Genomic DNA, 27,440 nt, shown 5'->3' with positions numbered 1-27,440 from the left:
CTGCTGTCAGCCACTCACTGCACATTTTACAGGAGAAGAGCACATGTGGTGCAGAAGAAGGGAGGATTGCTTTATTCTACTGGAGAACAGATGTAAGCGTTCTGTTGAAACGGAAAAAGAAGTTTACCTTAGGAGGTTTGGAGCCCACACAATGGCTAAGTTCTTGGCGTGCATGTTGGTGACAGAGCTGTTCGCAGACAGACAGGCCAAGTGTCTCATCAGATACGCCAGGGTCCTGGGAAACAAGAGAGGCAAATGTTCAGCAACAGCCAGCATGCCATGCTGCGACTCACAAAGCAAACCTCAATTCACACTAGTTGTTATTACTGCTACTGATGCTGAAGATGAAGTAGACCCAACTTGACCAAGTGCCACGCTGCAGCACCCAGCACCAGCACAGCACAGCCACAGCCATCAGCTGCACCAAGCCTACCCCCGTGCCCAGGACCTGACCCAATAAATTAACCCTGTAAATTAAACCGGTGCAGCCTTCAACCGCTTCAACATACCCAGGCATCGTGTTGCTCACGTGAGACAAAGCCTGGAATCGCACCAATGCCCTCTGAAGTGCAGCAGGGCTGAGCTCAGCAGGCTGAGGGCAGCACTGACCTGTAGTGAGGAGCGGGCAGCTGCTGGATGGTGTCCCGCATTCTGACCAGCCGCTCCTCCTCCGTAGTGGCACCAACAGCATCCTGGAAAAGGGCAGAAAGGGATTGAGACACAAATCAGGAGAGATACCTGCCGCAGGGTCGGGAACCATGGGCACAGCGCGCTGCTGGTCAGCACGGAGAAAGTTTTTAGGCCTCCCCAGAGGCATCTGGCAAACATAGCGGCACGCAGCTGGTGCCACCACGGCCAAGGAGTCCAAGCACCGGGCCGGTTTACAGCCTGGTTGGGCAGCTCAGCTCCTCGCAGAGGGCATTCATCTCCAAGTACGCTTGGCTATTAATCCCATTCCTGTTCCAGAAAGAATTGGGGAATAGCAAAAAACAAACAAACAACACATGAATTCCCGCAAAGCATTGTGAATATGGAAATAACCACCTCCTGGGGCCACCAGAAGTGGCATCAGCATGATGCAGGATGTGGCAAAGACATGCGAGTAAACCCCATGGGGCTAACAGAAGAAGGGCCTCAGAGCTGGGGCACTGCTGCAGCCATCTCCCAAGAGGCCCAGCGAAGAGGGAAAGGAAAGGCGTTGCCTCGTGCTTACCGAGAACTTGTCGTACAGCTGGTTGGTCAGCAGGGGGGTCGGGAGCTCCCTGAAGTACATTTTGCAGAGGGAGCTCGCGCTGTGAACGTCGCGGACGGTTAGCTCAGGAACCTGCTCAGACTCAAATTCCTGGCTGCAGAGAAGGACATGAAAGTGGTTGAGAAAGAGGAAAGCAAGTCAAAAGCCACACCCAATGCAATCAAGAATCAGAAGGGCTTCCTGATGTACAGGAGAACACAAACACTCGGCCACCAGCACCACGTCAGCCGTGCTGGATGGGATGTTCCCAAAGGAGACCTTTTCTTTGTGCTAAGGCGTTGCCCGCAGGCCTCTGAACGCCCGCAACAGGGCACGTGCCCCTGCTGGCAGCTGTGTCTGTCAGTCGCAGCGCTCTTACCGCAGTCTCTGGACGTTGGACGCCACGCCGGACAGGCGGTATATCCCCTGCACCACGCCATGCTGCTCGATGAACTCGGCGCAGCTCTGGAGGACCTGGGGGACTAAAGAACACGTGCCGGCGGTTACTGGAGCTCCTTAGTCAAGTCCTGGCCCAGGCTGCGCTCCCATCACATCCCATCCACTAAGAGACGTGCTTGTCTCTTGGGAGCATTAGCCTCACTTCATCTTTCAGCCATCAACTCCCATTCCCCGTTTCTCCACTGGTATCAACCTGCCCCTTGCTAGATACCATCTCCCTTTCATCTTTAGGTTCCCAAACAGGGAAGCTCTCAGGAATGGGCTGTCCCTTACCATCACGACCAGAGTGAAGAAGATGCTCTCCCAGGTCACGGCCGAACACCCTCTCCTTCTCCACCTCCTGCTCTTTCCGTTGCTTTGGGCGGGCCTTCACCACGGAACGAAGGAAGGTGAGGAGCTTGCCGCGCTTCTTTGGCGCTGGACAACAAAAGGAAGAAACCAGTTCATCTCAGGTTTGGCTCCGTTGGACGAGGCCGAGCACAACACATTCTACAGAGCACCTCAAAACGGGAAGAACATGATGAGCAAGTGCGTACCAAAATGGATTTTCCCCATCCCTGGATCAGTCCAAGGCCAGACTGGATGGAGCCCAGGGCAGCCTGGTCCAGTCCCACATTAAACGTGGAGCTTGGTTGGCAGCCCAGCTTGAGGCAAGGGGGCTTGGAGCTTGATGATCCTCGAGCTGCCTTCCATGCCAAGCCATTCTACAAGGATTCTAGGATTTCCCCAACTCCAGTCATAAAACACAGGAGGACTGGGCCAAATCTCTGCACGTTCTGATGGAGTTGAATGCACTCCTCTTGCTTAGCTTGCTCAACCTGGGCATTAAGGACCCTCTTGAAAAGCCACGTTCTGATCAAGCGTGTCACTAGCACAACCAGACCTCTATCTGTCCACCAGGGACGCTGGCTGTTCTCAGCCTCGTACGGACTTGCCGGAGAACTGCCTTTGTCTTCCCTCATTCTCACTGCCTACAAAACACCAGCCATACGCCCCGTGCGATGCATGAAGGATTATCAGCACAGAGGATAAGGGGGGAAGGATAAGGGAGGTATTAAACACGGAACACACCCAAAAAAGACTCCATTTTGCTTCCATGCACCATCAAATGTATCATCGTACCTGGCTTTGGCACTGAATTGATGAGAGACTCCGGGATTTTTCCGTTAATGAGCTCCACACACTCACCAGGGAAAAATCCAACCTGTAACAAGAAGAAGAAGAGACGTGCAATACTGAAGGCAGCGTTTCTCAGGCCTGAACTGTTCAAACATTACATTTTCCTCATCACGTGCCTGCCGGATGCTCCGTAAGACAATCCAACCAAAAAATGGCCTGCTTAAAATTAATAATTATTCCAAATTTGCAGGCAAATATCCATAAAACTGTGTATGGAGCGGGGAAAGGACAAGTATGCTATGCACCCCTAAATCTTAAGCTTGCCCGAAGGGAAAGACTTCATACAGAAGCTATATATTATGATAGATTGATGCAGATAGATCTGAGTTGGCACAGCCTATGCACTTTCTGCTTGCTGACTGAGATGCAGCTGCCACCCCCAGCTCTGAGCTACCCAGCCTTCTGCAGACAGCAGAGGGTCTGTTACCCTGCCTCATCTCAGCTGACAGGCAGCGACTTCCTAAAAGACATTGACTTCACCTTCTGCATGGGTGCAAGCACAAGTGCTCAGAGACACTGAAACACGGGTCCTAGCTGCTGCATTTCCAAAGGTGCGGTTCAGTGGCCGTGACCTGATGCACGCTGTGAGGGCTCTTCTTTCTAAGTTAACTGAGGAGGCAGTTTCCTACAAAGACCAACTTCCAGCTCTGGCCCAAGCCCACAGCAAAAGGGAAAGTCCTCTGACACCAGCACAAGGAAACCATTTTCCATGCGGAGCCATGCTGTGCAGGCAGGGCAGCTCTAAGCTGAGATTCCTGCCTCGACCGAAGTTGCGCTCTCACGTCTGAAGCTTGGGCCTACCTGAAAGCCGTGCTTGCCTCTCCAGCGGGGGCTCAGCTCCTGAGGCGGCATCTCAATGACGCACACGAGGTCTCCCACCTGCAAGAGATTGCAACGTCAATCCCAGCTTCAGCACGGCTGGGAGGAAAGCGCAGCTCAAATGACTGCATTCTTCTGCACTGCCCAATATCGTCAAGCTTGAGAGCCATTGCACCAGTGCAGCTCTTCAGGCATTTGCAGTCGTACAACTGAACGTGGAAGTAGAAGAGTCACTCCAATACACAACGTACAGAATTCAGCTGTTCAGTATGAAATGGTTCTCAGAAGCAGCAGGCTCTTTGCCAAAGGGAGAGCTCCAATTAAACCGCAGGCATAAGTCAGCCAAACAGAGCCTGAACAGATCCGCACACTCCATACACTGCTCTGCCATTGCTCAGAGACCAGGCTACCACATTGGGCAGTAGCTCTTGGATCACAAGATTCCAATGCCAAATAGAGCCATAGTTTAGAGATGGCTGAACTCCTCCCTGCATCCAACCCAGTGCAAGTCTAATCTGGAACTGAATCTTCTGGGCTTCACCTCACCAAACATTCGGAAGGTGTCTGAGAATATTCCTGATAGCTTCACATGTTATACTCTTCTGTACAGGACAACAAGGAACGCCCTTAACTGCTTACCTCCAAGGAGAGTTCACCCGGTGCCTGGGCAACGTATCTCTTAATAACGTGGGCAGCAGCAATAGCTGGGATATTAAGAGATGACTCCTCACGGACCAGCCGGGGCTTCCCGTTGTTCTCAGCCTGAAACAGAGAGCACAGGCCATGGTGAGGAGCTGAGGGCAAACGAGGAGGATTTCAGGCTGAGGAGCATGTCAGCAGAGAAAGCTGCAGGAAGTGCACTCCGTCCTTATCATGGGCACACAAGAAGGAACGGCGAGGCTAAGAACATGCCCGCAGCAAGGAAAGAAAGCCTTGAAGGCAGCTTTTCAGTGACACTGATAGAGCCGCAAGGATTCGCTCTCTTGAAAAGCAGGAGAGCACATCTGCAGCTCACTCTGCTGGCTCAAGTCAGGGAACAAAGACCAATCAGAGCTCCACACTCTACCTCCATCCGTGTCATGCCAGGCTCACAGCTGATCTCGCTGCACGCGATGCCCATCACAGCAGGCACAACAAGCTGGAATGAAAAGAAACACGCTCATATTTTCTCTCTTCACACACCACACTATTGAGAGACTTCTTCAGAACTACCCTTGGCTATCCTCTGGCACAGGCGGGTGCTCTAGAAGCAACCACTCTGTTCACTCCGTTCAAATGGGACAGCCCATTAGGCAGCATTTGACCAAGCGGCTGTCCCTCTGCTAGCAGATGGGGACTGGCACAAAGCAGCAGATGCATTCGCCCAGGGCGCTCTGACAGCGCAGCAGCAGGGCAGTGAGAGGAATCATTGCTGCAGGTGCATCTGCTCCCCGGCCCCGACTCCCACCAGCCTCACCACCGGCACCTGCTGCAGCCCCGCACATCAAGGATTTCCTCTGCTTGCATCTCTGCTGTGCACCCTACAGCTGCCGCGCACACTCACACAGCCCAAGCGTGCGTGCTTGTGGCCTTAGGTCACACTGTGCAGCTCGGCACAAACTGGGCCTAGGACTCTTTGCCTAAGGGATTGGTTTCCTTCAGACCAGCTGGTCACAGCACCACACACAGCATCCTCCACAGGACCGAGCTGCAGGGGAAGGGAAAAAACCCACACGGGACCAGTGTCCCATCAAAGCTGGGTGAGGCTGTGTTACCAAACATGGTGCGACACAGTGCTGGTCAACCACGTGGGGGGACAAAGCGTGGCACGTACCTGGCAGGAGATCAGAACGAGGTAGACAATTCCTTGAACTCGCAGCTGATTCTTGTCACTTTGCTCTGTGCTTCCACGAGCGAAAGCTGCACCAAGGGAGAAGGTAGAGGAGAGAGAAGGAACAGGTCTGTGAGCTTGCACAATGCAGCAAAGATGACAAGGGAAAAGCCACGGGACAAATGCCATCTTTGTGGATCGCTTGGGAATGCAGGTACTGGCTGAAAGTTACGTCTGATGGACAAGAGTAAGCAGTACGAGCTGCTAGGAGCTCCACCAGACAGCAGTTTTCAACAGCTCACTGCCCACCCGTCCATCCCACGCTGTCTCAGCTTACCTACAAGATGCTGCACAAGACACAAGGGGTGAAAACGACGCACTCAGTCGCTGCACAAGGGCAACAAGTGAGCTACTCACGCAGAGCTCAAGCGCTCCAATGAAGGGACGCAGCACGCACTGCTCCTCCCCTCATTCCAGCCTCTTGTGACATCACTAAGGGCCACCAGGCTGCTCCGCCATGACGACAGGGTGGGGAGGCAAGACCATGTCACAGGACCAGAAGATTCCAAAACCCAACACCCAACATTCTAGAATCAGTTGGAATTCTACCTCAGCCCAATCCTGCAGAAGCTGCCATGCGGTTGTCATGACCACAGCGCAGGACCCAGCACTTGCTTCCGTGCAGCCTCGTACAGCTGGCCTCACGCTGTCCCTCTGCAGGGCCTTCCTGCCCTCGGGCAGATGGACGTTGCTTCCCAACAGCGTACCTCGCAGCGCAGGGCCTATGTACAATCCACACTGCAGTCCTATAGATCTGTATCAAGCTATCTATACCCAGACACACAGTCACCACTACCATCTTCTTTCTCAGTCTTGAGGTACACCATTCAGCGGTTTCATTGCCATCAAACAACCCCACTGACGGCACACTGCTGACACAACGTCCTTGCAAACACAGCAGCAACTCCTGGCACCGACAGCTCCGGGTACAACAAGCACAGGGCTCTGGGTTGCTTTGGATGCAGTTGCAGCATGGATCTGAGGGCTTTGTGCAAGGGGATATATTGCAAATGGCACCGACGTTTTCAGACCATTTCTCTTTCGGCATGGTCCCAGCACCTGGCATGCTGATCATCATCCTGAATATACATTTTGTCAAAGTTCTACAACTAATGAAATAGTTCCTTACCAAACGCAATCTGATCACTCTTCTGGCCGTATTTTGTTCCAGCTACCGCTTCCTGCGGGTGGCACCAATAGCGCTGCATCACCTATAGCTCTCTGCTCTTACAGTTCTCATGCTGTCTGGGCAGTCCTCGTGGCCTCACAACTCTCTCATTCCACACTCTGAGGCACAGAAGATATATCGCACTACTTCAAAATGCCTTTTTTTTTTTTTTAATACAATGATACTAGGGATAATTATCTGGAGCTAGAGCATTATGAAAAAATTCCCTTTATTTCAACCATAAGTCTGCCCCATGGACTCCAGAAGAGCTCTAAGAATATGCAGGGTGGACATAGATGGCAGCTGCCATAACAGTAAGCAATGAAAAATGAGGTTGTGAGCCATGCTGTGTCATTGCATCTGCAGGCAGGGATTTCTCCTTGGACTGAGCAGAGTGCAGATGTCGCCTGAGAAAAGAACTTAGGATCATTCAGGAAAAGCAAATGAGTTGAGTAATTAATTGAAGAAACTCACGTTCTAAAGGTACTTAGAAGGAGAGAGTATTTCCCAACAGAATGGGTTTAACTGTCCATTCCCTGTTTTGTTAGACAGGTCTACTCTATGTATGCTTAGACTGACCTGAGAGGGCATGCTTCAGCACACCCCACACCACTGCATTAGAGTGTGCTTTTGTGCACACGTGGATCTAGAGACATCGCTAAGAATTTAATTGGTCCACCCAATCCTTAAGCAACTCAGTAATTCAAGACACCTAACAAGGATGGAGGCTCACTGGGCCATGGGCAAAGCAGGGAGGAAAGAGGCAGGAAGCAGGAAGGAGTTCAACTCCAGCTCTCCCCCACAAGAGACTGGGAGAGCTGAGTCAGCACCACAGGAGGAGTTACGACACGGCTTGGGAGCTTACAGAGACCTGAGATTGCCAAAGGACGGCGCCAGGGTAACTCTCACCAGTCCTGTGCAGGGGTTTCATGGATGCTTGGGATGCTGGGGCTCCCCAGTTGGGATTTCTGGGCTCCCAAGTACAAAAAAGACAAGGATCTCTTGGAAAGAGTCCAGCAGAGGGCCACGAAGACGGTGAAGGGCCTGGAGCATCTCTTCTATGAGGAAAGGCTGAGTGAACTGGGTCTGTTCAGCCTTGAGAAAAGGAGACCGAGAGGGGACCTGATCCAGGTCTATAAATATCTAAGGTGTGGGGGCCAGAATGGCAAGGCCAGACTGTTTTCAGTGGTGAGTGGAGACAGGACAAGGGGAAACGGCTGGAAACTGCAGCATAGGAAGTTCCGCACAAACATGCGCAAGAACTTCTTTACAGTGAGGGTGACGGAGCACTGGAACAGGCTGCCCAGGGAGGTGGTGGAGTCTCCTTCTCTGGAGATGTTCAAGACCTGCCTGGATGCCTACCTGTGCGACCTGCTGTAGGGAACCTGCTTTGGTTGGACTCGATGATCTCTGGAGGTCCCTTCCAACCCCTACAATTCTGTGATTCTGACTTCCACTGCCTGTGTCATTGGTAGCAAGTCCAGGTGACAAAGGCTCCTTCTGTCTGGGTAACGCTTCTGTGGTTCCATGGTTATGACTGGAGGGGAAAAAAAGTAAAGTAAAGCACGCAACCCTGAAAAATTTACTACTTTGCTGTTCTTGTCAGCATGACAACTCAGATGAGCGTTACGTGTCCTGCACCTGACTGAAAATGCATCCAAGCCCATATTGCACACAGCTTCATCTCAGGGCCAAAAAGAAACAGTGCAAAGATGTTTAGAAGATTCTTGGTGCAGATGAAGGCGCAGGATGCATACGTATTCTCTTCAATTCTCTTCAATAAGAAATATTGATTCGTAATCCAAAGATAACTTATCAAGAAGTAGCATGAAAGGTCGATGAAAAGGAAATTACATGACAAACTATGTTCATTTAAGAAATTCCTGCTAGACCTCTCCCCATCAAAAAGGGAGCATCCTGGGCACTGTTAGCAGCAGTTCAGACAACATCTTGTTGCATAAGATGCGACACAGTCTTTTTTTCTTTATGAACAAGCCCCTCATTTCTCTACTTAGCATCAGATTCCCTCAAGTTCAAACACGAGGATCAGAACAGCCGCTCAGTCCTGCTGAGAGGAGCCCACGGCTGGGATGTCCCCCCGTCCCGTTCCACGCTACTTCCAGCATCGCTGGGGAAAGGAGGAGCGACTGCCATCACCTACCCAGGCTTCTGCAAGGCCTTCCATATGGTCACACATCACAGGGAGAAGCATGGCGGAGAGCTCTCGTGCCACAAAGCTCGGGGCTGCAGAAATCAAGGTTGCCCCCAAGATGCTGTTTGTAACAACAGGACTTACTGCACGTGAGACATGAAAGACAAGGTTAAGGTGAAAAAGCCTCCACTCCCCATAGATGTGGCTGTCTGCACAGACAACAGCTGCCTGCTGTCCAGCAGCCTGATGCTCACCCACCAAAGCACTCACCAGCAGATGCCTTTCACAGAATCATAGAATTAGCAAGCTTGGAAAAGATCTCCAAGATCATCCAGTCCAACCGTCCACCTACCACCAATATTCCCCACTAAGCCACGTCCCTCACTGCCACATCTAACGTTTCTTGAACACCTGCAGGGACAGTAACTCCATCACCTCCCTGGGCACTCCTTGGAGAAGTGTTTCTTAACATCCACCCTCAATCTCCCCCCGTGCAACTTGTTGTCCTCTTCTCCCATGTAAGTAGTGGTAGGGGGGAGCGGCCACACCCACCTCGACATGACCTCTCTTCAGCTCATTGTAGAGAGGGATGAGGTCTGCCCTGAGCCTCCTCTTCTCCAGGCTAAATAATCCCAGTTCTCTCAGCCAGCCGCTCCCCATAAGACTGGTGCTCTACACTCCTCACAGCTTCACTGCTCTTCTCTGGCAATATCTCGGGGATTCAGTGTCCTTCTTGTAGTCAGGGACCCAGAACTGAACACAGCACTCAAGGTGAGGACTCACCAGAGCTGAGCACAGGGGGATGATCGCATCCCTGCTCCTGCTGGCTCCAGCCCTTTGCACTGCACTTCCAATCTCAACCATCCCTCCTGCGGCAGCGCTTGCATCCTCACTTAGGGCTGGAGCTCAAGAGCTCAACGCAACAGGAACGCAGCGTGCAACTGGAAGATGCGTCTCAAAGCCGACAAGAGTCAACCTTCTGAACTTGGGCACAACTCACCAACCGAGAGTCAGGCCTTGCAAACTTGGCTCATCTGAGCACATCAGACGGGGCTGTACATCAGACCACAAGCATCCATTTCAATTGCAGCTCCATGTAGAGAAGAACGTCAATTAAAAGGTGTGAATGAATTCACTCACAAGCTGCACAATGAGTCTGTTCTTCATTAAAAAACCCACATGGATTCCTAAGCCAAAAAGAGAACAGCAAGAGCTAATAGTGATGGAAGAGGTTCCTGGTCCTAAACCTCATTCTCTTACCCCAATTTTCCTTGCCTCGTACCCTACCCCAATTCCTGGGCGATGCCCACAGACTTAAACTCTGACCTCAACTCCATGAGCTGAACATGAACAAAACTACCCCAGACCAACAGGATGGCAGACACACAGCGGAAGACAACCAACCTGCAGAACCAGCTCCATTGGGGATGGTCCAGATGTTTGCATGCTCCCTTCCATGGCTCAGGCCAAGCTTGCTGAGCTGCTCCTCCTTTGTGCAGGGGGAGAGCAGCGCAGATGCTATGTGCTGGCTGTGCACAGTGTGCCTTTGACTTGATTTTCCTCTCTCCATCTTCCATTAGCAAACAGCATTTCAAATCTCTCCTCGTGAAAAAATCACCTATGTAAAAAAGAATTGGCAATCTTGCTTTTGAAGTTTCCTTATTTGTACAACTTGATGTTTTAAAGCAGAAGCTCACCTAGCAATGACCTACCTTAGACAAGCCCAACCTGCAGGGAAAAGTCATTCCTCTGGGTGCAGAGTCTGCAGACACATTTCCAGGTCCAAGTGTCAGCCCACTTCTCAGCACAGCTTTACCAACCACAGAAATCCAGTTTAAGCCTGCCGTGCTTTTCTCCCTTCTGAAACACTGCATCGCTGCAAGAAGCAAAGATTAAAATTACAGAACCACAGAATTGGGGTTGCAGGGGACCCCCAGTGATCATTGAGTCCAAGCTCCCTGCAAAACGGGCTCCCTACAGCGGGCCGCGCAGGTGGGTGTCCAGGAGGGTCTGGAATATCTCCAGACAAGGAGAAGCCACAGCCTCCCTGGGCAGCCTGTTCCAGCGCTCCATCATCCTCGCCGTGAAGAAGATCCTTTGCATTTTGGTGCAGCACTTCCTGTGCTCCAGTTTGTGACCATTTCCCCTTCTCCTGTCCCCACAGATCGCTGACAAGAGGTTGGCCGTGTCCTTTGGACTCCCACACTTAACAAATACATAAGCATTAATCAGATCTGCTCTCAGTCTTCTTTCCTCAAGGCTGAACAGACCCAGGTCCCCCAGCCTTTCCATACTGAGGAGATGCTCCAGGCCCTTTATCATCTTCCTAGCCTTCTGTTTGACTCTCTCCAGGAGATCCTTGTCATTTCTGTACCAGGAAGGGAGCCCAGAACTGGATGCAGTACTGCAGGTGAGGCCTGACCAGGGCAGAGCAGAGTGGGAAAATCACCTCCCTTGCTCAGCTGGCAGCGCTCCTTTTAAAGCGCCCCAGGATGCCATTGGTCTTCTTGGCCAGCAGGGCACACTGCTGGCTCACGGCCAATCTGTTGTCCACCAGCAACCCCAGGTCCTTCTCTGCAGAGCTCCTTTCCAGCCGGTCACATCCTAAGCTTACTGATATTTGCAGTTATTCCTTCCCAGGTGCAAGACTCTAACTTGCTTTTGTTCCACCTCACCTTGTTTGTTTCTGCCCAGCTCTCCATCCTGTCCAGATCTTGCTGAATGGCAGCACAGCCTTTCGGCGTGCCAACCACTTCTCTCCCAGCTTTGTCTCATCAGTGCACTTGCTAAGGGTGAACATATCCCCTCATCAAGGTCATTGACAAAGATATTGAACAAGACCTTGAGAGAAACACTCAAAGTCACCAGTTTCAGCTTAGGCAAGGATCTTAGTGATAGCAGCAAAGTTTATTCGTTATTGCAATAACAGGCACATGCTCCCTGTTAATAAGGGAAAAATTGCACACCGGTCAGAGAAATTCATTCTGTTCTGTACTCTGAACCCGACGCAGGCAATGCTCTCCTGGCACTCACTGATTGAGCGTCTAGGCTCACAATCTCCCCGACGCTGTTGCTATGATGTAGTTCCATATAAGGTACATTACCAACCTACTCTTTTTGGTATGTTTTGTACTTCTCCATGGAGATACGAGGGCCATATTTCCAAGAGTGAGCACATTTGTTCTGTCCTGTGCCGTGCTCCCTCTCTCTCTCCACCCTGCATATTTGCCTTATTTTGTGCCTGGCTCAATTCCACCCCAATCAGAACACCCCGAATCTTGAACTTTTTAACTCTGCTCAGCAACTTCCTTAGTAGAAGGCAAACAGCTCTTTCACAAGAGGGCTGTAAGTTCAGTAAAGCCAGCACTACATACAGAAAATACTGAAAGCTTCTACAGCACAAACACAATCTACCTTTCACAACCAGACCCAGCACCAACCCCCGGGAGCACCGCCGCTCACAGCTCTCCAGCCGCACTCTGCGCCGCCGATCACCACCACTGAGCTCAGCCAGTAAACCTGTTCTCAGCCCACCTCATCATCCACTCATCTATCCCACACTTTCTCAGCTTCATTACCAGGATGTTGTGGGAGACTGTAACAAAACATTGCTGAAGTCAAGGTAGGCGACATCCACTGCAGTACCTGAAATAGTCCTTCCCACTCAGGCTGAAGCCTTGATTTCTGCCAGGCGCGTATTAGGACCAGTCTCCAACACGGGATGAGTGCACTGGAAATTCCAGAGGTGGAGTTTGAGCCAACGGTCCACATCCCTTAAGGAATAACAGAGCAGCAGACAACCCGAGTACACAGTTCTGAAGAAACTTACCCTTGGTTTCAAGAGCGGGCATCTCACCATTCCCAAGTACAGCAACCCAAACAGCACTTCGTATGGTGATACTCCTAAGCCTTTTCTGTGAGTGGTTCGTGTTCTGACAAGGGCTACAGGCAAACACTTTGTCCATGGTAATTTGGTCTCTGAAACCAATTCTGACAAGTGCTTCTTCAGCATCTGATTGATTCATTCTACTTTCCCTGAAGAAGGAGGGTGCCACAGAGTATGGAGCTCCCACTTTATTTCTAAAGTTCTCATCAGCTCCTGTAGGACCTGTGAAGAAAAGAGGCTTCCCTTACCTGAGTCCATATTCTGCACAATCCCACATCTAGAGATTGTGTCGGAATGTAGAGTCCTCAGTGCAGAAGAAACATGGACCTGTTGGATCACATCAGAGGATGGCCACAAAAAAAAAACAGAACCAAGGGATCAAACAGCTCTCCTCCAAAGACAGGCTGAGAGAGCTGGGCTGTTCAACCTGGAGAAGGGAAGGCTCTGAGGCAAGCCGGTAACAGCCTTTCACTACCTAAAGGGGAGTTAAAGGAAAGAAGAAGGGAAAACTTAGTTTAGATGTAAGGAAAATGTCTTTTTACAGCAAGGGACAAAGGGAAATGGTTTTAAATTGAGGGAGGGGAGATTGAGGTTGGATGTCAGGGGGAAGTTCTGTGCTGTGAGAGCGGTGAGGTGCTGGAACAGCTGCCCAGAGAGGCTGTGATGCCCCGTCCATCCCTGGAGGTGTTCAAGGCCAGGTTGGATGGGGCCCTGGGCAGCCTGGGCTGCTGTGAAATGGGGAGGTTGGTGGCCCTGCGTTGGCGGGGGGCTGGAGACTTGTGGGCCTCGAGTTCCCTTCCAACCCGGGACATTCTGTGATTCTGGGCAGTGGAACAGGCTGCCCAGAGAGGTGGTGGATGCCCTGTCCCTTCCAAGGTGAGGCGGGATCAGGCCCTGGGCAGCCCGATCGAGCTGTGGATGTCCCTGCTCCTTGTGGGGAGTCGGACTTGATCATCACAAACGGTCCCTTCTGACTCTAAGGAGTCTATGGCATGATACCTGAAGCCATGAGGCACGACGACACAAAGGACATCGATGGCCTGGTGAGCAATCAGGGCAGGCGGGGAAGCCTGAGTGTTCAACAGCACCAGGGAAACTCACCAAGCAGTCCAACCAGGAAGATTCATGTCGGCCACAGAGCCTCTCTGTGCCGGCCCCAGCATTCAGCACACCAGAGGTATTGCTGCATCGCACTGCTGGGTGCCACGGCTGCAGGGGGGCAGGGATGGAAGGAAGAGGGCTGGGAGGTTGGGTGGCGTCCAGACTGGGAAACTGACAGCATCCCCTGACGGCCGGGATGGAGATACCTGCGGTGATCCAGACACAGCGCTCCAGCAGAGGACGGCCCTTTGTTTCCTATCAAGACAAAGCCACATCTGCCAGCAAGACAGAAAGAGCCCTGAGAGCCTGGGGGGGTCGGCCACAAGGTGCTCGCAGAGCCGTGCCCTGACACCTGTTGCTGCCGACCAATTCCTAAGGGAGATCTGGGAGAGAACCAGGCCAACCAGGAACTGAATCCTTGTGCTCAGTATTCTCAAGCAGCGCAGAGCAGACGGCGCTGTGTGAGGATGAAGCAAATGGCCGCTGGGGCCCAGGGGTTTCCTGCAGCTCAGCTCCCAACTGCATCCATGCACCTCGTTCTATCACCAGCCACGGAGCTCATTGGGATGCAAGGACAAAGGGCAGGGAGCAGGGCGAGCCCTGGGGACCAACCCCCATTGCATCTCCAAGGGAGCTGCCCACAGCCAGCACAAAACCCACCTGCATACAAGCGACATGTGAACAAGGGCTTCCTGCTGTTCCATTGTCCGCCCCACAGATTGCACAGCGCTGGAACCACTAACCAGAGGAGCCCCAGAAACCCTTCGACCCCATTGAGCTGCAAAACAGAAGGAGATCCAACGAGACGCAGAACGGAATTGAAATGCGTGCCCTCAAACAACCCTCAGCACAAGTGGAATGAATGCGTGGCACAGGAGACGCAGAGGGGACACGGGCAGAGGACACAGGGAGGGGGACGCATCATAAAATGGGCTGGAGCAACGTGGGAGCAGACAAACCGAGTTTCGAGGCCCAGGATGCAGATCCCACAATGAGAATCGTGACAAAGGGAACAGAGATGTCACAAGAAGGTGTTGAGCTTAGAAAGAGTTGCAGAGGAACTCTGCAGAACACAGAATCCCTTTACAGAACAGTGCATCAGCTCCAGGCATTTCTGAAGTCGCAACGCTCAGTCACCCAACCAGCGTCACCTTGGGGCTGACTGAAGCATTCCCGAAACAGATGAGAACAAAAGAAAGGAACGTCCATCAGTCCCTCTGTTAACAGTCCAGAGAAAGGCAGAGAACCCCTTGACTGCCCTCAGAGAACAAGTGGAAGGCATCAGAAGCAGAGGCAGAGCTGACAGAGCTACTGTAAACCAGCTTACAATCCCCACAGAAAGGCAGAGACCAAAACCCCAACAGCCATCAAGAAAGAATCACTGACCTCTTCCCACGAACCAGAGCTCACCCAGCAATCCACAGGAGGCATCTCCAGGAAGAAACCCTGCCTGTGGGGCTGCCAGCCCTTAAAATGATATGAGGGAGGGGTGGAGCCAGGCTCAGCCCCATCCAGTCCCACAGGTCCATTGCTTCCACCTGTGCAGGCAGGGCTGCACCCCTCACCAGGTGCTCCATCACTGCTTCAGGCTGTGATCTCAAAGTTCCCCTAAAAGCAGGAAGGAAAAAATGAAGTTAAAAAAAAAAAGTCATGACCAGCAGTCAATTGGGTCTGCCTGTCTGGCAAGGGCAGGTTTATCCACGGACGAGCTAGGACGGTCCACGTACTTTGCTTCCAGTCTGTCCTCAATGGCAATTGGTGACATTTGTAATAAATAGGGAAGCACAGATTTCAGTGCTGACACAGCGAGGGCCCCAAAAGTGACACATCAGCGCCCCACAAGCGACGCATAAGCGACCCACAGGTCCCACATCTGCTCCCACGGCTGCCTTGCTTCCACCTGCGCTCACAGGGCTGCACCCTTCACAAGCTGCTCCAGCATTGCTTCACATGCACTCCCCGTACAACTCGCCCACCACCTCATTTTGGGGGCACCGACCCCCACCCCGCTGTCACAGCCGTGCGCCGAGGGCACCATCACCCCACCGCGCACGGCCATCAACTCCTCCCAGCACTCCACGCGCCCCACGGACAGCCCCCAATGCGCGGAACTGCCACCGCCTACCACCGAATCCCGGCATCGATCCGGCAGGAAAGTTCTTGCCGTGGTCTCTGCTGCCACCGCGTGGCCAACGCGCGGAACTGCCGCTGCCTGCCGCCGAGTCCCGCCAGCGGCAAAACACATGCGCCCAGAAATGCGGAAGTGCCGATCTAACCGCTCTGCGCAGCTCATCCGCCGCTCTCTATGGTGATTAGTCCTCCGGCTAACGGCGAATATACACCCGTCACCTTCAAAACAGCAGCTGTCTCGAAAAACCACTACGGCTACGGGCAAGCAGCCGATTCCGGACCGCCGGCTCAGCGATATATTCTCCCCCGCTAATCCAGGGTGCCCCTCGTCTATTTCCGCCGTTTGATGCCCGAGCCCACCCAGGAACGGAAACGGACCGGTTCGGCTCACAGCTGCCCCTCAGCGCCTCGTGGCATCCAACTCGCTCGCCTCCCGGTGAACCAGCAAACGTCCCCTTCCAACCCTAGCCCTGCACCGTCCTCCAGCCGTTTAAAAGACCCCGCAGCAGCAGTGCAACGCTGCTCGGAGCGACTCGGAGGGACTCGGAGCTGCTCGGAAGGACTCGGAGCGGCTCGGAAGGACTCGGAGCGAGCGGCTCGGAGCTGCTCGGAAAGACTCGGAGCGGCTCGGAGCGGCTCGGAAGGACTCGGAGCGAGCGGCTCGGAGCTGCTCGGAAAGACTCGGAGCGGCTCGGAGCGGCTCGGAAGGACTCGGAGCGAGCGGCTCGGAGCTGCTCGGAAAGACTCGGAGCGGCTCGGAGCGGCTCGGAAGGACTCGGAGCGAGCGGCTCGGAGCTGCTCGGAAAGACTCGGAGCGGCTCGGAGCGGCTCGGAAGGACTCGGAGCGAGCGGCTCGGAGCTGCTCGGAAAGACTCGGAGCGGCTCGGAGCGGCTCGGAAGGACTCGGAGCGAGCGGCTCGGAGCTGCTCGGAAAGACTCGGAGCGGCTCGGAACGGCACGAAAGCGGCTCAGACCGGCACGGAAGCGGCTCGGAGCGAGCGGCTCGGAGCTGCTCGGAAGGACTCGGAGCTGCTTGGAAGGACTCGGAGTAGCACGAAAGCAGCGCGGAGCTTCTCCGAGGTTCTCGGAACGACTCGCAGCGACTCGGAGCTCCTCGGAGGGACTCGGAGCGGCGCAAAAGCGGCTCAGAGCGGCTCGGAGCTTTTCCGAGGGGCTCGGAACGACTCGCAGCAGCTCGGAGCTACTCGGAAGGACTCGGAGCAGCTCGGAAGGACTCGGAGCCGCTCGGAGCGGCGCGAAAGCTGCTCGGAGCTTCTCCGAGAGGCTCGGAGCTCCTCGGAGGGGCTCGCAGCGGCTCGGACGGGCTCGGAGGGGCTCGGAGCTGCTCGGAAGGGCTCGGAGAGACTCGGAGTGGCTTGGAGTTGCTCGGAAGGGCTCGGAGCGACTCGCAGAGGCTCGGAGATTCTCGATCGCGTTACCGGTGTGCAGCAGCACCGACACGAGCATGTCTCGGGAAAGCAATACATCTGAGCAAATCCGGGCTCTGTAACGCACTATATACGCGCCGGTTTCTGCCACGCGAGGCGCATACGCCAGCGGCGGCACGGTAATACGCATGCGCCAGGTCAGCACCGAACAGCGTATGCGGCTTCTTGGCACACCACTGCGCATGCGTCGGTTACTGGGTGTAGCCCGCATGCGCCGACTTCATGCAGGCAGTACCCATGCGCCTTCCTGGACATCGCACTGCGCATGCGTCAGTTTCCTCACCGCAGAGCGCATGCGCAATTCTCCTCGCTGCAGCGCGCATGAGGCAAGTCCAGACAGGACTCTTTCGTGCAAAATTCACATCTGCTTTTACATGCGTGTTGTTGGGCACGGATTGGTTACGCGGGGACATAAGAGACCGCGGAAAAAAGTTGGACGCAGTTCCGCATGCTGGCCACACAGGGGCAGCGCAGAGAGCGGAAAACACTTCGCTGCAGTTCCGCATATCGGCCACACGAGGGCAGCCCAGACAGAGGAAAAAATTTCGTTGCAGTTCCGCATATCGGCCACACGAGGGGAGCGCAGAGAGCGGAAAGCACTTCGCTGCAGTTCCGCATATCGGCCACACGAGGGCAGCACAGAGAGCGGAGAACACTTCGTCACGCTGCACTGCGCAAGTGCCAACTTGGTCACTGCACTGCGCGTGCGCCTCCCTTCCTGCAGTACGGCGCATGCGCGGCTCTCGCAGTGGCACTGCGCCAGCGCTCGTCCAGACGCAAGTGCAGTCGATTCCAAGCGCACTGCGCACGCGCCAATCCCGTTGCAGTTCCGCATATCCGCCACATGGGGGCAGCCCAGAGACCGGAAAAAACTTCGTTGCAGTTCCGCATATCGACCACACGGCGGCGGCAGAGGGCGGAAAACACTTCGCTGCAGTTCCAAATATCGGCCACACGAGGGCAGCCCAGAGAGCGGAAAAACTTCGTTGCAGTTCCGCATGTCGACCGCACGGGGGCAGAGCAGAGACAGCGGAAAAAACTTCGTTGCAGTTCCCAACACTGGCCACACGAGGGCAGCCCAGAGAGCAAAAAAAATTCGTTGCAGTTCCACATATCGGCCACACGAGGGCAGTTTAGAGACAGCGGTGAAAACTTCGTTGCAGTTCCCCATACTGGCCACAAGAGGGCAGCCCAGAGAGTGGAAAAAACTTCGTTGCAGTTCCGCATGTCGGCCGCACGGGGGCAGCCCAGAGCGCGGAAAACATTTCGTTGCAGTTCATCATATCGGCCACACGGGGGCAGTGCAGAGACAGCGGAAAAAACTTCGTTGCAGTTCCGCATATCGGCCACACGAGGGCAGCCCAGAGAGCGGAAAGCACTTCGTTGCAGTTCCGCATATCGGCCACACGGCGGCAGCACAGACCGCGGAGAACACTTCATTGCAGTTCCGCATATCGGCCACACAGGGGCAGTGCTTACACAGCGGAAAAAACTTCGTTGCAGTTCCGCATACTGGCCACACGAGGGCAGTGCAGAGAGCGGAGAACACTTCGTTGCAGTTCCGCTTATTGGCCACGGACAGCACGGACCTCGAAATGAAATTCCAATGCTTGAAAACACAGAAAAGAAATTGGGGGGAAGGGAGACGATGAAGAAAACGAGGAAAACTTGGACAAAGCCAGCAAACTTGCGCTCAGTGCTTATGAATATCTGTCTGTAAATAATAATAAATAATAAATAATCACTGGAAAATTGATGTTGTCATGCTTTTTATTCTATTTTTTTTTTTCATCCAGCATCATCAGAGGTGATGAAAAACCCGGTGTCAATCTGAGAGATGCGTGCAGCAAAGCCAAGCATTTGCTTTTGGCACCGAATCACAAACCCCACAGAAACAGGGAGGCTGCAGCGAGCGTCCTTCCTGCAGCCACTGCCCTCCTCGAGTCAGAGATCGCTGACGTACTGCAGTCCCCCATTTCTGCTGTGGCACGACGCGGGATTGCTGAAGTCGCTGCAGATGGAGAGAAAAGACAGATCATTTCCAGAAAGCACTCCCTGGACAACTTGCCGATGGGCCTGGGGCACCAGCCCCATTCTGGGGGCTCCAGGGGCACCATCACCCCACTGCGCACTGCCATCAACTCCTCCCAGCACTCCACGCGCCCCATGGGCAGCCACCAATGCGCGGAACTGCCGCCGCCTGCCGCCGAGTCCTGCCAGCCACACAATTGCCTCATGCGCCCAGAAATGCGGAAGTGCCGATCTAACCGCTCTGCGCAGCTCATCCGCCGCTCTCTATGGTGATTAGTCCTCCGGCTAACAGCGAATATACACCCGTCACCTTCAAAACAGCAGCTGTCTCGAAAAACCACTACGGCTACGGGCAAGCAGCCGATTCCGGACCGCCGGCTCAGCGATATATTCTCCCCCGCTAATCCAGGGTGCCCCTCGTCTATTTCCGCCGTTTGATGCCCGAGCCCACCCAGGAACGGAAACGGACCGGTTCGGCTCACAGCTGCCCCTCAGCGCCTCGTGGCATCCAACTCGCTCGCCTCCCGGTGAACCAGCAAACGTCCCCTTCCAACCCTGGCCCTGCACTGTCCCCCAGCCGTTTAAAAGCCCCCGCAGCAGCAGTGCAACGCTGCTCGGAGCGACTCGGAGGGGCTCGGAGCTGCTCGGAAGGACTCGGAGCGGCTCGGAACTTCTCCGAGCGGCTCGGAGCGGCTCGGTGGGGCTCGGAGCTGCTCGGAAGGACTCGGAGCGGCTCGGTGGGGCTCGGAGCTGCTTGGAAGGACTCGGAGCGGCTCGGCACGGCACGAAAGCGGCGCGGAGCTTCTCCGAGGGGCTCGCAGCGGCTCGGACGGGCTCGGAGCAGCTCGGAGGGTCTCAGAGCGGCTCGGAGCGGCTTGCAGCTCCTCGGAGGGGCTCGGAACGACTCGGAAGGGCTCGGAGCAACTCGCTGCGGCTCAGAGCGGCTCGCAGCGGCTCGGAACTTCTCCTAGGGGCTTGGAGCTCCTCAGAGGGGCTCGGAACGACTTGGAGGAGCTCGAACCTGCTTGGAAGGACTCGGAGCGGCACAGAAGCGGCTCGGAGCTGCTCGGAAGGGCTCGGAGCTGCTTGGAGGGGCTCGGAGCTGCTTGGAAGGACTCGGAGCGGCTCGGCGCGGCACGAAAGCGGCGCGGAGCTTCTCCGAGGGGCTCGGAGCTCCTCGGAGCGGCTTGGAGCGGCTCGGTGAGGCTCGGAGCTGTTCGGAAGGACTCGGAGGGGTTCGGAGCGGCACGAAAGCGGCTCGGAGCGAGCGGCTCGGAGCTGCTCGGAAGGGCTCGGAGCTGCTTGGAAGGACTCGGAGCGGCTCGGCACGGCACGAAAGCGGCGCGGAGCTTCTCCGAGGGGCTCGGAGCGGCTCGGAGGGTCTCAGAGTGGTTCGGAGCGGCTTGCAGCTCCTTGGAAGGGCTCGGAGCGACTCGCTGCGGCTCAGAGCGGCTCGCAGCGGCTCGGAACTTCTCCTAGGGGCTTGGAGCTCCTCAGAGGGGCTCGGAACGACTTGGAGGAGCTCGAACCTGCTTGGAAGGACTCGGAGCGGCACAGAAGCGGCTCGGAGCTGCTCGGAAGGGCTCGGAGCTGCTTGGAGGGGCTCGGAGCTGCTTGGAAGGACTCGGAGCGGCTCGGCGCGGCACGAAAGCGGCTCGGAGCGGCTCGGTGGGGCTCGGAGCTCTTCGGAAGGTCTAGGAACGACTCGCAGCGGCTCAGAGCTGCTCGGAAGGACTCGGAGCGGCGCAAAAGCGGCTCGGAGCTGCTCGGTTAGGCTCAGAGCTCCTCGGAGGGGCTCGGAACGACTCGCAGCGGCTCGGAGCTGCCCGGAAGGACTCGGAGCAGCTCGCAGCAGCGCGAAAGCTGCTCGGAGCGGCTCGGAGCTCCTCGGAGGGGCTCGGAGCGGCTTGCAGCTCCTCGGAGGGGCTCGGAACCACACGGAAAGGCTCGGAGCTGCTCGGAAGGACTCAGAGTGGCTCGGAGCGGCAGAAAAGCGGCTCGGAGCTGCTCGGAAGGGCTCGGAGCTGCTTGGAAGGACTCGGAGCCGCACGAAAGCGGCGCGGAGCTTCTCCGAGGGGCTCGGAGCGGCTCGGTGGGGCTCGGAACGACTCGCAGCGGCTCGGAGCTACTCGGAAGGACTCGGAGCAGCTCGGAGCGGCGCGAAAGCTGCTCAGAGCGGCTCGGAGCTCCTCGGAGGGGCTCGCAGCGGTTCGGACGGGCTCAGAGCTGCTCGGAGGGGCTCGGAACGACTCGGAAAGGCTCGGAGCAGCTCGGAAGGGCTCGGAGCGACTCGCAGCGGCTCACTGCGGCTCAGAGATTCTCGATCGCGTTACCGGTGTGCAGCAGCACCGACACGAGCATGTCTCGGGAAAGCAATACATCTGAGCAAATCCGGGCTCTGTAACGCGCGATATATACGCGCCGGTTTCTGCCACGCAAGGCGCATACACCAGCCGCGGCACGGTAATACGCATGCGCCAGGTCAGCACCGAACAGCGTATGCGGCTTCTTGGCACACCACTGCGCATGCGTCGGTTACTGCGTCGCATGCGCCGACTTCATGCAGGCGGAACCCATGCGCCTTCCTGGACATCGCACTGCGCGTGCGTCAGTTTCCTCACCGCAGCGCGCATGCAAAAAGTCCAAACAGGACTCTTTCGTGCAAAATTCACATCTGCTTCTACATGCTCGTTGTTGGGCACCGATTGGTTACGCGGGGTCACCAGAGACCGCGGAAAAAAAGTTGGATGCAGTTCTGCATGTTGGCCACACGAGGGCAGCACAGACAGCAAAAAAAACCTTCGTTGCAGTTCCCCACATTGGCCACACGAGGGCAGCAGAGAGACGGCGGAAAAAACTTCGCTGCACTTCCGCAAATCGGCCACACGAGGGCAGAAGAGACCACGGAAAAAACTTCGTTGCAGTTCCGCAAATCGGCCACACGAGGGCAGCACAGAGAGCGGAAAAAAATTCCCTGGGCGTCCAGGCGGTTCTGGAATATCTCCAGACAAGAAGCCACAGCCTCCCTGGGGAGCCTGTTCCAGAGCTGCGCCATCCTCACCGTGAAGAACTCCCTTCTCGTCCCCGGGCGGAACTTCCCGTGCTCCACTTTACAGCTATTTCCCCTTGCTTGGGGCCGCGCAGGGCTCCTCTCCCTGTCCCGCACACCTCCGCACAGCTCTCCCGCAACACCTCCGGCGGAGCTGCCCTCAGCACTCGCTCCCGTCGCTCTGCGGCTTCCGCCTCGCTGCTGCCCGGACAGCAACGGCTGCCACTGAGGTCTTCCGCGCCTCCAACAGCCGGCCCCCAACGCCCGCTCCCCCGCACGGCAGCTCAGCCAATCACAGCCAGCGGAGCAACCGCAGATCAAGGAACCCCCGGGGGAGGGGGCAGCGCTACCGCTGACCAATGAGAGACTGGTGGGGGGGGGGATAGCGCTGCCGCTGACGAATAAGAGGCAGGCGGGGGCGGGACAGCATTGCCGCTGACCAATGAGAGGCCGGGTCTGAATGAGCTCGTCCTGCCGCAGCGTGATGGTAACAGGGCTGCAGATGATCTGCGCAGGGAGCTTGGAGGTTGGGAGGCAGGAACGGACGCGGCCGGAGGAGACAGGTGTTAGGGAGCAGCCAAGGCATCACAGTGCATCAAAAAGCCCTGAAAGGCATCACAAAGCCACCGCCAGGAAGCTTGGGGTTATCACGAGCAGCATCCAGGCTGCTAGAGATTATTTGCTACCGTACCAAATGGGAGCTGCAGACACCCCAAAGCCAGACAAAACGGGAACTAACCCCAAGCTCTGCTTCGTGCACCCCTTAGCTTCAGCAGTGCAAGCTGAGGTGCCTTGCTGTGTGCCGCATTCATCCCAGTCCTCGTGAATGAAGACTCCTCAGGCAGTCAAGGCGTTGAGTGAGCACAAGTGTGCTTTTATTATTAAAGGAAAAGACAGGAGGGCGTGAGAGGTCCGGGTAAAGATGGGAATCGTCCTCTCTTGGATGGAAAGGTCACGGAGAGAGTGGCTTAGAGCTCTCAGAGCCGCTGCACGGTGCCTGGGACTGGAGGCCTGATTCTAAGCCCCCCTCCAAGAGGCTCTGCTGCTCCTCGCTGATGCTGACCTGCTCCTGCACAGAGGTGCTGCTGTTGGGGCACTCAGGCTGTGCTTGGGCTGGGCTGCACTGCAGAGGCACTGGGTCACAGTCCAGGCTGCCTGTGGTGTCTGGCAGGCTCAGGTCAGCATCTTCAGCACAGCCGGGAGAAATGAGGGCTTGGACTTGGATGAGCTCCTTCTCTCCATCACTGTTGTTATGCGGCAGGCTGTCATCTGAACCACAGCCATTTGTGCTTCCTAACAGCTCTTCATTGCTGGAAGCACACAGCCCAGCATCGCTACTTGCTCTGGCACATCTGGGTTGACAAGAGCTCAAATCACCTATAAAAGAATGAACAGGGGTTGGTGTCCAACTCTCACAAGCGGAATTACAAAAGTGGTTCTTGATCAGGGGAGAACTGAAGGTGTCAGATATGGGCTGGAACGCTAGAAGGAGATACAAGCCCACTGACAGCAAAAATTCTACGTTGCTGAGAAGCAGGGTGTTGAAAGCAGGATTAGCACCCTTACCTGCCAGGACTACAACGTCTGTCTCTGAGGGCTCCCTGGGACGGCGCTGCGGTTGGCGTTTAGCCACGGAGGATGGTCTTCCCAGGCTGAAGCAGGAACACCAACAGCCAGCTGGTGATTCCTTCATCCTGCCCAGTGGACTTGGTCTGGAGAGAAGAAACAGGGAATGGTGTGAGTTGTGCATGGAACTCCAAAAGCATCTCTGACAGCTCATCGGCCCCATCTCACTGCCATGTCTAGTTTCTCGTGCCAGCAGGTCTGACCAACAGCTCTGCTTTGAGGAGAACTGGAATTGGATTCAGGCACGTGGCCCTGAAGTCGGAAAACCCCAACGTTTCCAGGTACAGCCAGCACAGGCCAGGACAGACGTCAGCGTGGCTTCATGCAGCTCGTGACTGCCTGCCCAGCAAGGAGGGTATGCCAGCCCTGTGTGGCTAAACTCAGCCCGGCGGGCAACTGAATGTGAGTTCTGTCTCACAGTGCAAAGGGAGTGGAGATTCACTGCAACACTTCAGGCACCATCAGTTTAACTGAGTTTCAGCAAGCTTTGGCACTAGAAATAATGGGGGGAAAAAAAACACAACACAAAAAGAAACCACTAAAACCCACCCAAACAATGATGATAAGGTACTGGAAAAGGAAGTCCTCTTTACCTTTCAGATGGAAAGTCGATGACTGTGTGGAATTTCCCCCGTACAGCTGTGGGGCCTTCTTCCACCTCTATGTCCCTGCTCTGTGTCACAGTGACAGGAGAGCTGCTGTGGCCTCGCCTCCGTGCCTGCGCCTCCTCCAGGCTGAGCAGCTCTGTGGCAGGAGAAGACGCCCGCACAGACTGGGGCCCTGAGAGAGAACTGTGCCCTGGAAGGGAAAACCACAGGTGAGAGCCAGGATCAGAAAGCGGCAGCACAGCCATCGCAGGTCCGGGGGAGCTGCTGTGTTTCTCTCAGACTTGCTTATCCGAGCCGCTGCAAGAAGAGCAGCTCAAAATAACCATGTGCTCAGAGGTGTGTCTATGGCAAAGGACGCAGTCATAATTAGGAGCAGCTCCCTGTATCGAAACAGGCAAACAAAATCCCTAGAAAATGGGGGCAGGGAACTGAGAAAGCTTCGCTGCCACACTTTCACCAAGCTTCACCTGCTTGTAAAACATCATAATGACAGTGATGGTTTTTTCTCCTTGTCACGTTTGGGCTTGCACATTCTCAGCATCCAGCAACTGGATGCCAGATTCCAATCTAAGCCCAGAAGTCTGCTGTCCCCTCGACAGGAAAAGTGTATTTCAAAGGACTTGGAGAAGGCCTGCATTTGATCCAGGTGTCTGACCAAGATGAAGCTAATGGAGGAAGACACTCACCTGCTCCATCTGCGATGTCAGGTCCAGATGTGGAGCAGAAGAGGACGTCTGTGTGGTCAATGATGAATTCCACCACAGCCGACTGCGTCTGCAGTTCCATGCAGGCAGCTCTCCCGCTGGCGCAGGCAGACTCGCTCTGCTGTGATCTGTAGAAAAGGCAGGTTTTAGAAGTCATTCAGCCAAGATCGCTTCCCCAAGTCTGAACTGTTGCAGCCCAAAGCTGTCAAACTGGGCTCTGGAGACTTCTGCAGTAGGCAATCAGTGATGCCACTGAAGAAGTTCTCCTGGCTGATCAAGGACACACCAGTCCCATCTAAACAAGAGAGCAGCAATGCTCAGCTAGAAATTGTGCCCGTGGGGTTGGAGAACAGTCCGGCTCCTGCTCTGCTGTCAGCCACTCACTACAGATTTTACAGGAGAAGAGCACATGTGGTGCAGAAGAAGGAAGGATTGCTTTATTTTACTTGAGAACAGATGTAAGCATTCTGTAGAAATGGAAAAAGAAGTTCACCTTAAGAGGTTTGGAGCCCACACAATGGCTAAGTTCTTCGCATGCATGTTTGTGGTGGAGCAGTGCCCAGCCAGACAGGCCAAGTGTCTCATCAGATACGCCAGGGTCCTGGGAAACAAGAGCAGCAAATGTTCAGCACCAGCCAGCATGCCGTGCTGCGACTCACAAAGCAAACCTCACTTCGTGCTAGTTGCTATTATTGCTACTGTCGCTGAAGATGAAGTAGATCCAACTTGACCAAGTGCCACGCTGCAGCACCAAGCCCCAGCACAGCACAGCCACAGCCATCAGCTGCACCAAGCGTGCCCCTGTGCCCAGGAACTCACCCCACAAATTAACCCCGCATAGCCTTCAACCGCTTCAACATACCCAGGCATCGTGTTGCTCGCGTGAGACAAAGCCTGGAATCGCACCATTGCCCTCTGAAGTGCAGCAGGGCTGAGCTCAGCAGGCTGAGGGCAGCACTGACCTGTAGTGAGGAGCGGGCAGCTGCTGGATGACGTCCCGCATTCTGACCAGCTGCTCCTCCTCTGTAGTGGCACCAACAGCATCCTGGAAAAGTGCAGAAAGGGATTGAGACACAAATCAGGGGAGATACCTGCCGCAGGGTCGGGAACCATGGGCACAGCGCGCTGCTGGTCAACACAGGGACAGATTTTAGGCCTTCCAAGAGGCCTCTGGGGAACACAGCGGCACGCAGCTGGTGCCACCAAGGCGAAGGAGTCCAAGCTCCGGGCCGGTTTACAGCCTGGTTGGGCAGCTCAGCTCCTCGCAGGGGGCATTCATCTCCAAGTACCCTTGGCTATTAATCCCATTCCCGTTCCAGAAAGAGTTGGGGAATAGAAAAAGAAAAAAACAACAAAAAACAAGAAAAAACAACAATGCAGGAATTCTCGCAAGCATTATGAATATGGAAATAACCACCTCCGGGGACCACCAGAAGCGGCATCAGCACGATGCAGGATGTGGCAAAGACATGCGAGTAAACCCCATGGGGCTAACAGAAGAAGGGCCTCAGAGCTGGGGCACTGCTGCAGCCATCTCCCAAGAGGCCCAGCGAAGAGGGAAAGGAAAGGCGTTGCCTCGTGCTTACCGAGAACTTGTCGTACAGCTGGTCGGTCAGCAGGGGGGTCGGGAGCTCCCTGAAGTACATTTTGCAGAGGGAGCTCGCGCTGTGAACGTCGCGGACGGTTAGCTCAGGAACCTGCTCAGACTCAAATTCCTGGCTGCAGAGAAGGACACGAAAATGGTTGAGAAAGAGGAAAGCAAGTCAAAAGCCACACCCAATGCAATCAAGAATTGGAAGGGCTTCCTGATGTACAGGAGAACACAAACACTCGGCCACCAGCACCACGTCAGCCGTGCTGGATGGGATGTTCCCAAAGGAGACCTTTCCTTTGTGCTAAGGCATTGCCCGCAGGCCTCTGAACGCCCGCAACAGGGCACGTGCCCCTGCTGGCAGCTGTGTCTGTCAGTCGCAGCACTC

The 27,440-nt window shown here is 55.1% G+C and overlaps 2 protein-coding genes across 4 annotated transcripts in view; both read right to left on the bottom strand.

Moving 5' to 3' along the window:
* The window catches only part of LOC128076198 (rho GTPase-activating protein 32-like), a 32,064-nt gene that overhangs the window by 2,463 nt on the left and 2,161 nt on the right, over window positions 1-27,440 (bottom strand). The window contains exons 5-10 of the mRNA XM_052673593.1: window positions 27,048-27,180; window positions 26,424-26,506; window positions 25,955-26,062; window positions 25,444-25,589; window positions 24,743-24,947; window positions 24,090-24,235 (exon numbers count right to left, since the gene is read on the bottom strand). Of these exons, the coding sequence (XP_052529553.1) occupies window positions 24,090-24,235; window positions 24,743-24,947; window positions 25,444-25,589; window positions 25,955-26,062; window positions 26,424-26,506; window positions 27,048-27,180 (821 nt within the window). The remainder of the gene's footprint in view (window positions 1-24,089; window positions 24,236-24,742; window positions 24,948-25,443; window positions 25,590-25,954; window positions 26,063-26,423; window positions 26,507-27,047; window positions 27,181-27,440) is intronic.
* Window positions 37-27,421, bottom strand: LOC128075953 (rho GTPase-activating protein 33-like). 3 transcript variants are annotated; one of them, XM_052673171.1, is made up of 4 exons: window positions 27,155-27,421; window positions 1,214-1,303; window positions 610-692; window positions 37-235 (listed from the first exon to the last, which is right to left on the bottom strand). In XM_052673171.1, the coding sequence occupies exons 2-4, from the start codon at window positions 1,271-1,273 to the stop codon at window positions 124-126; spliced, it is 255 nt and encodes an 84-aa protein (XP_052529131.1). In that variant the 5' UTR covers window positions 1,274-1,303; window positions 27,155-27,421; the 3' UTR covers window positions 37-123. The 3 variants fall into 3 exon arrangements, with proteins under 3 accessions (XP_052529131.1, XP_052529132.1, XP_052529130.1); XM_052673172.1 differs by lacking the exon at window positions 27,155-27,421 and adding an exon at window positions 1,964-2,031 and having other exon boundaries at window positions 1,214-1,346; XM_052673170.1 differs by lacking the exon at window positions 27,155-27,421 and adding an exon at window positions 1,611-1,772 and having other exon boundaries at window positions 49-235; window positions 1,214-1,346.

This window comes from Tympanuchus pallidicinctus, unplaced genomic scaffold, assembly GCF_026119805.1.
Source record: "Tympanuchus pallidicinctus isolate F22 unplaced genomic scaffold, pur_lepc_1.0 scaffold13, whole genome shotgun sequence".
Taxonomy (NCBI): domain Eukaryota; kingdom Metazoa; phylum Chordata; class Aves; order Galliformes; family Phasianidae; genus Tympanuchus; species Tympanuchus pallidicinctus.
The sequence above is the reverse complement of the archived record's forward strand: the minus strand, read 5'-3'. Positions and strand labels throughout refer to the sequence as shown.

Excerpts from the sequence above, each read along its gene's own strand:
- LOC128075953 (XM_052673171.1), bottom strand. The coding sequence starts at position 1,273 with ATGTACTTCAGGGAGCTCCCGACCCCCCTGCTGACCAACCAGCTGTAC. Across the intron at positions 693-1,213 it reads AGCTGTACGACAAGTTCTCG|GATGCTGTTGGTGCCACTAC; the intron begins GTAAGCACGAGG and ends GCCCTTTTCCAG. Across the intron at positions 236-609 it reads CTGCCCGCTCCTCACTACAG|GACCCTGGCGTATCTGATGA; the intron begins GTCAGTGCTGCC and ends CTTGTTTCCCAG.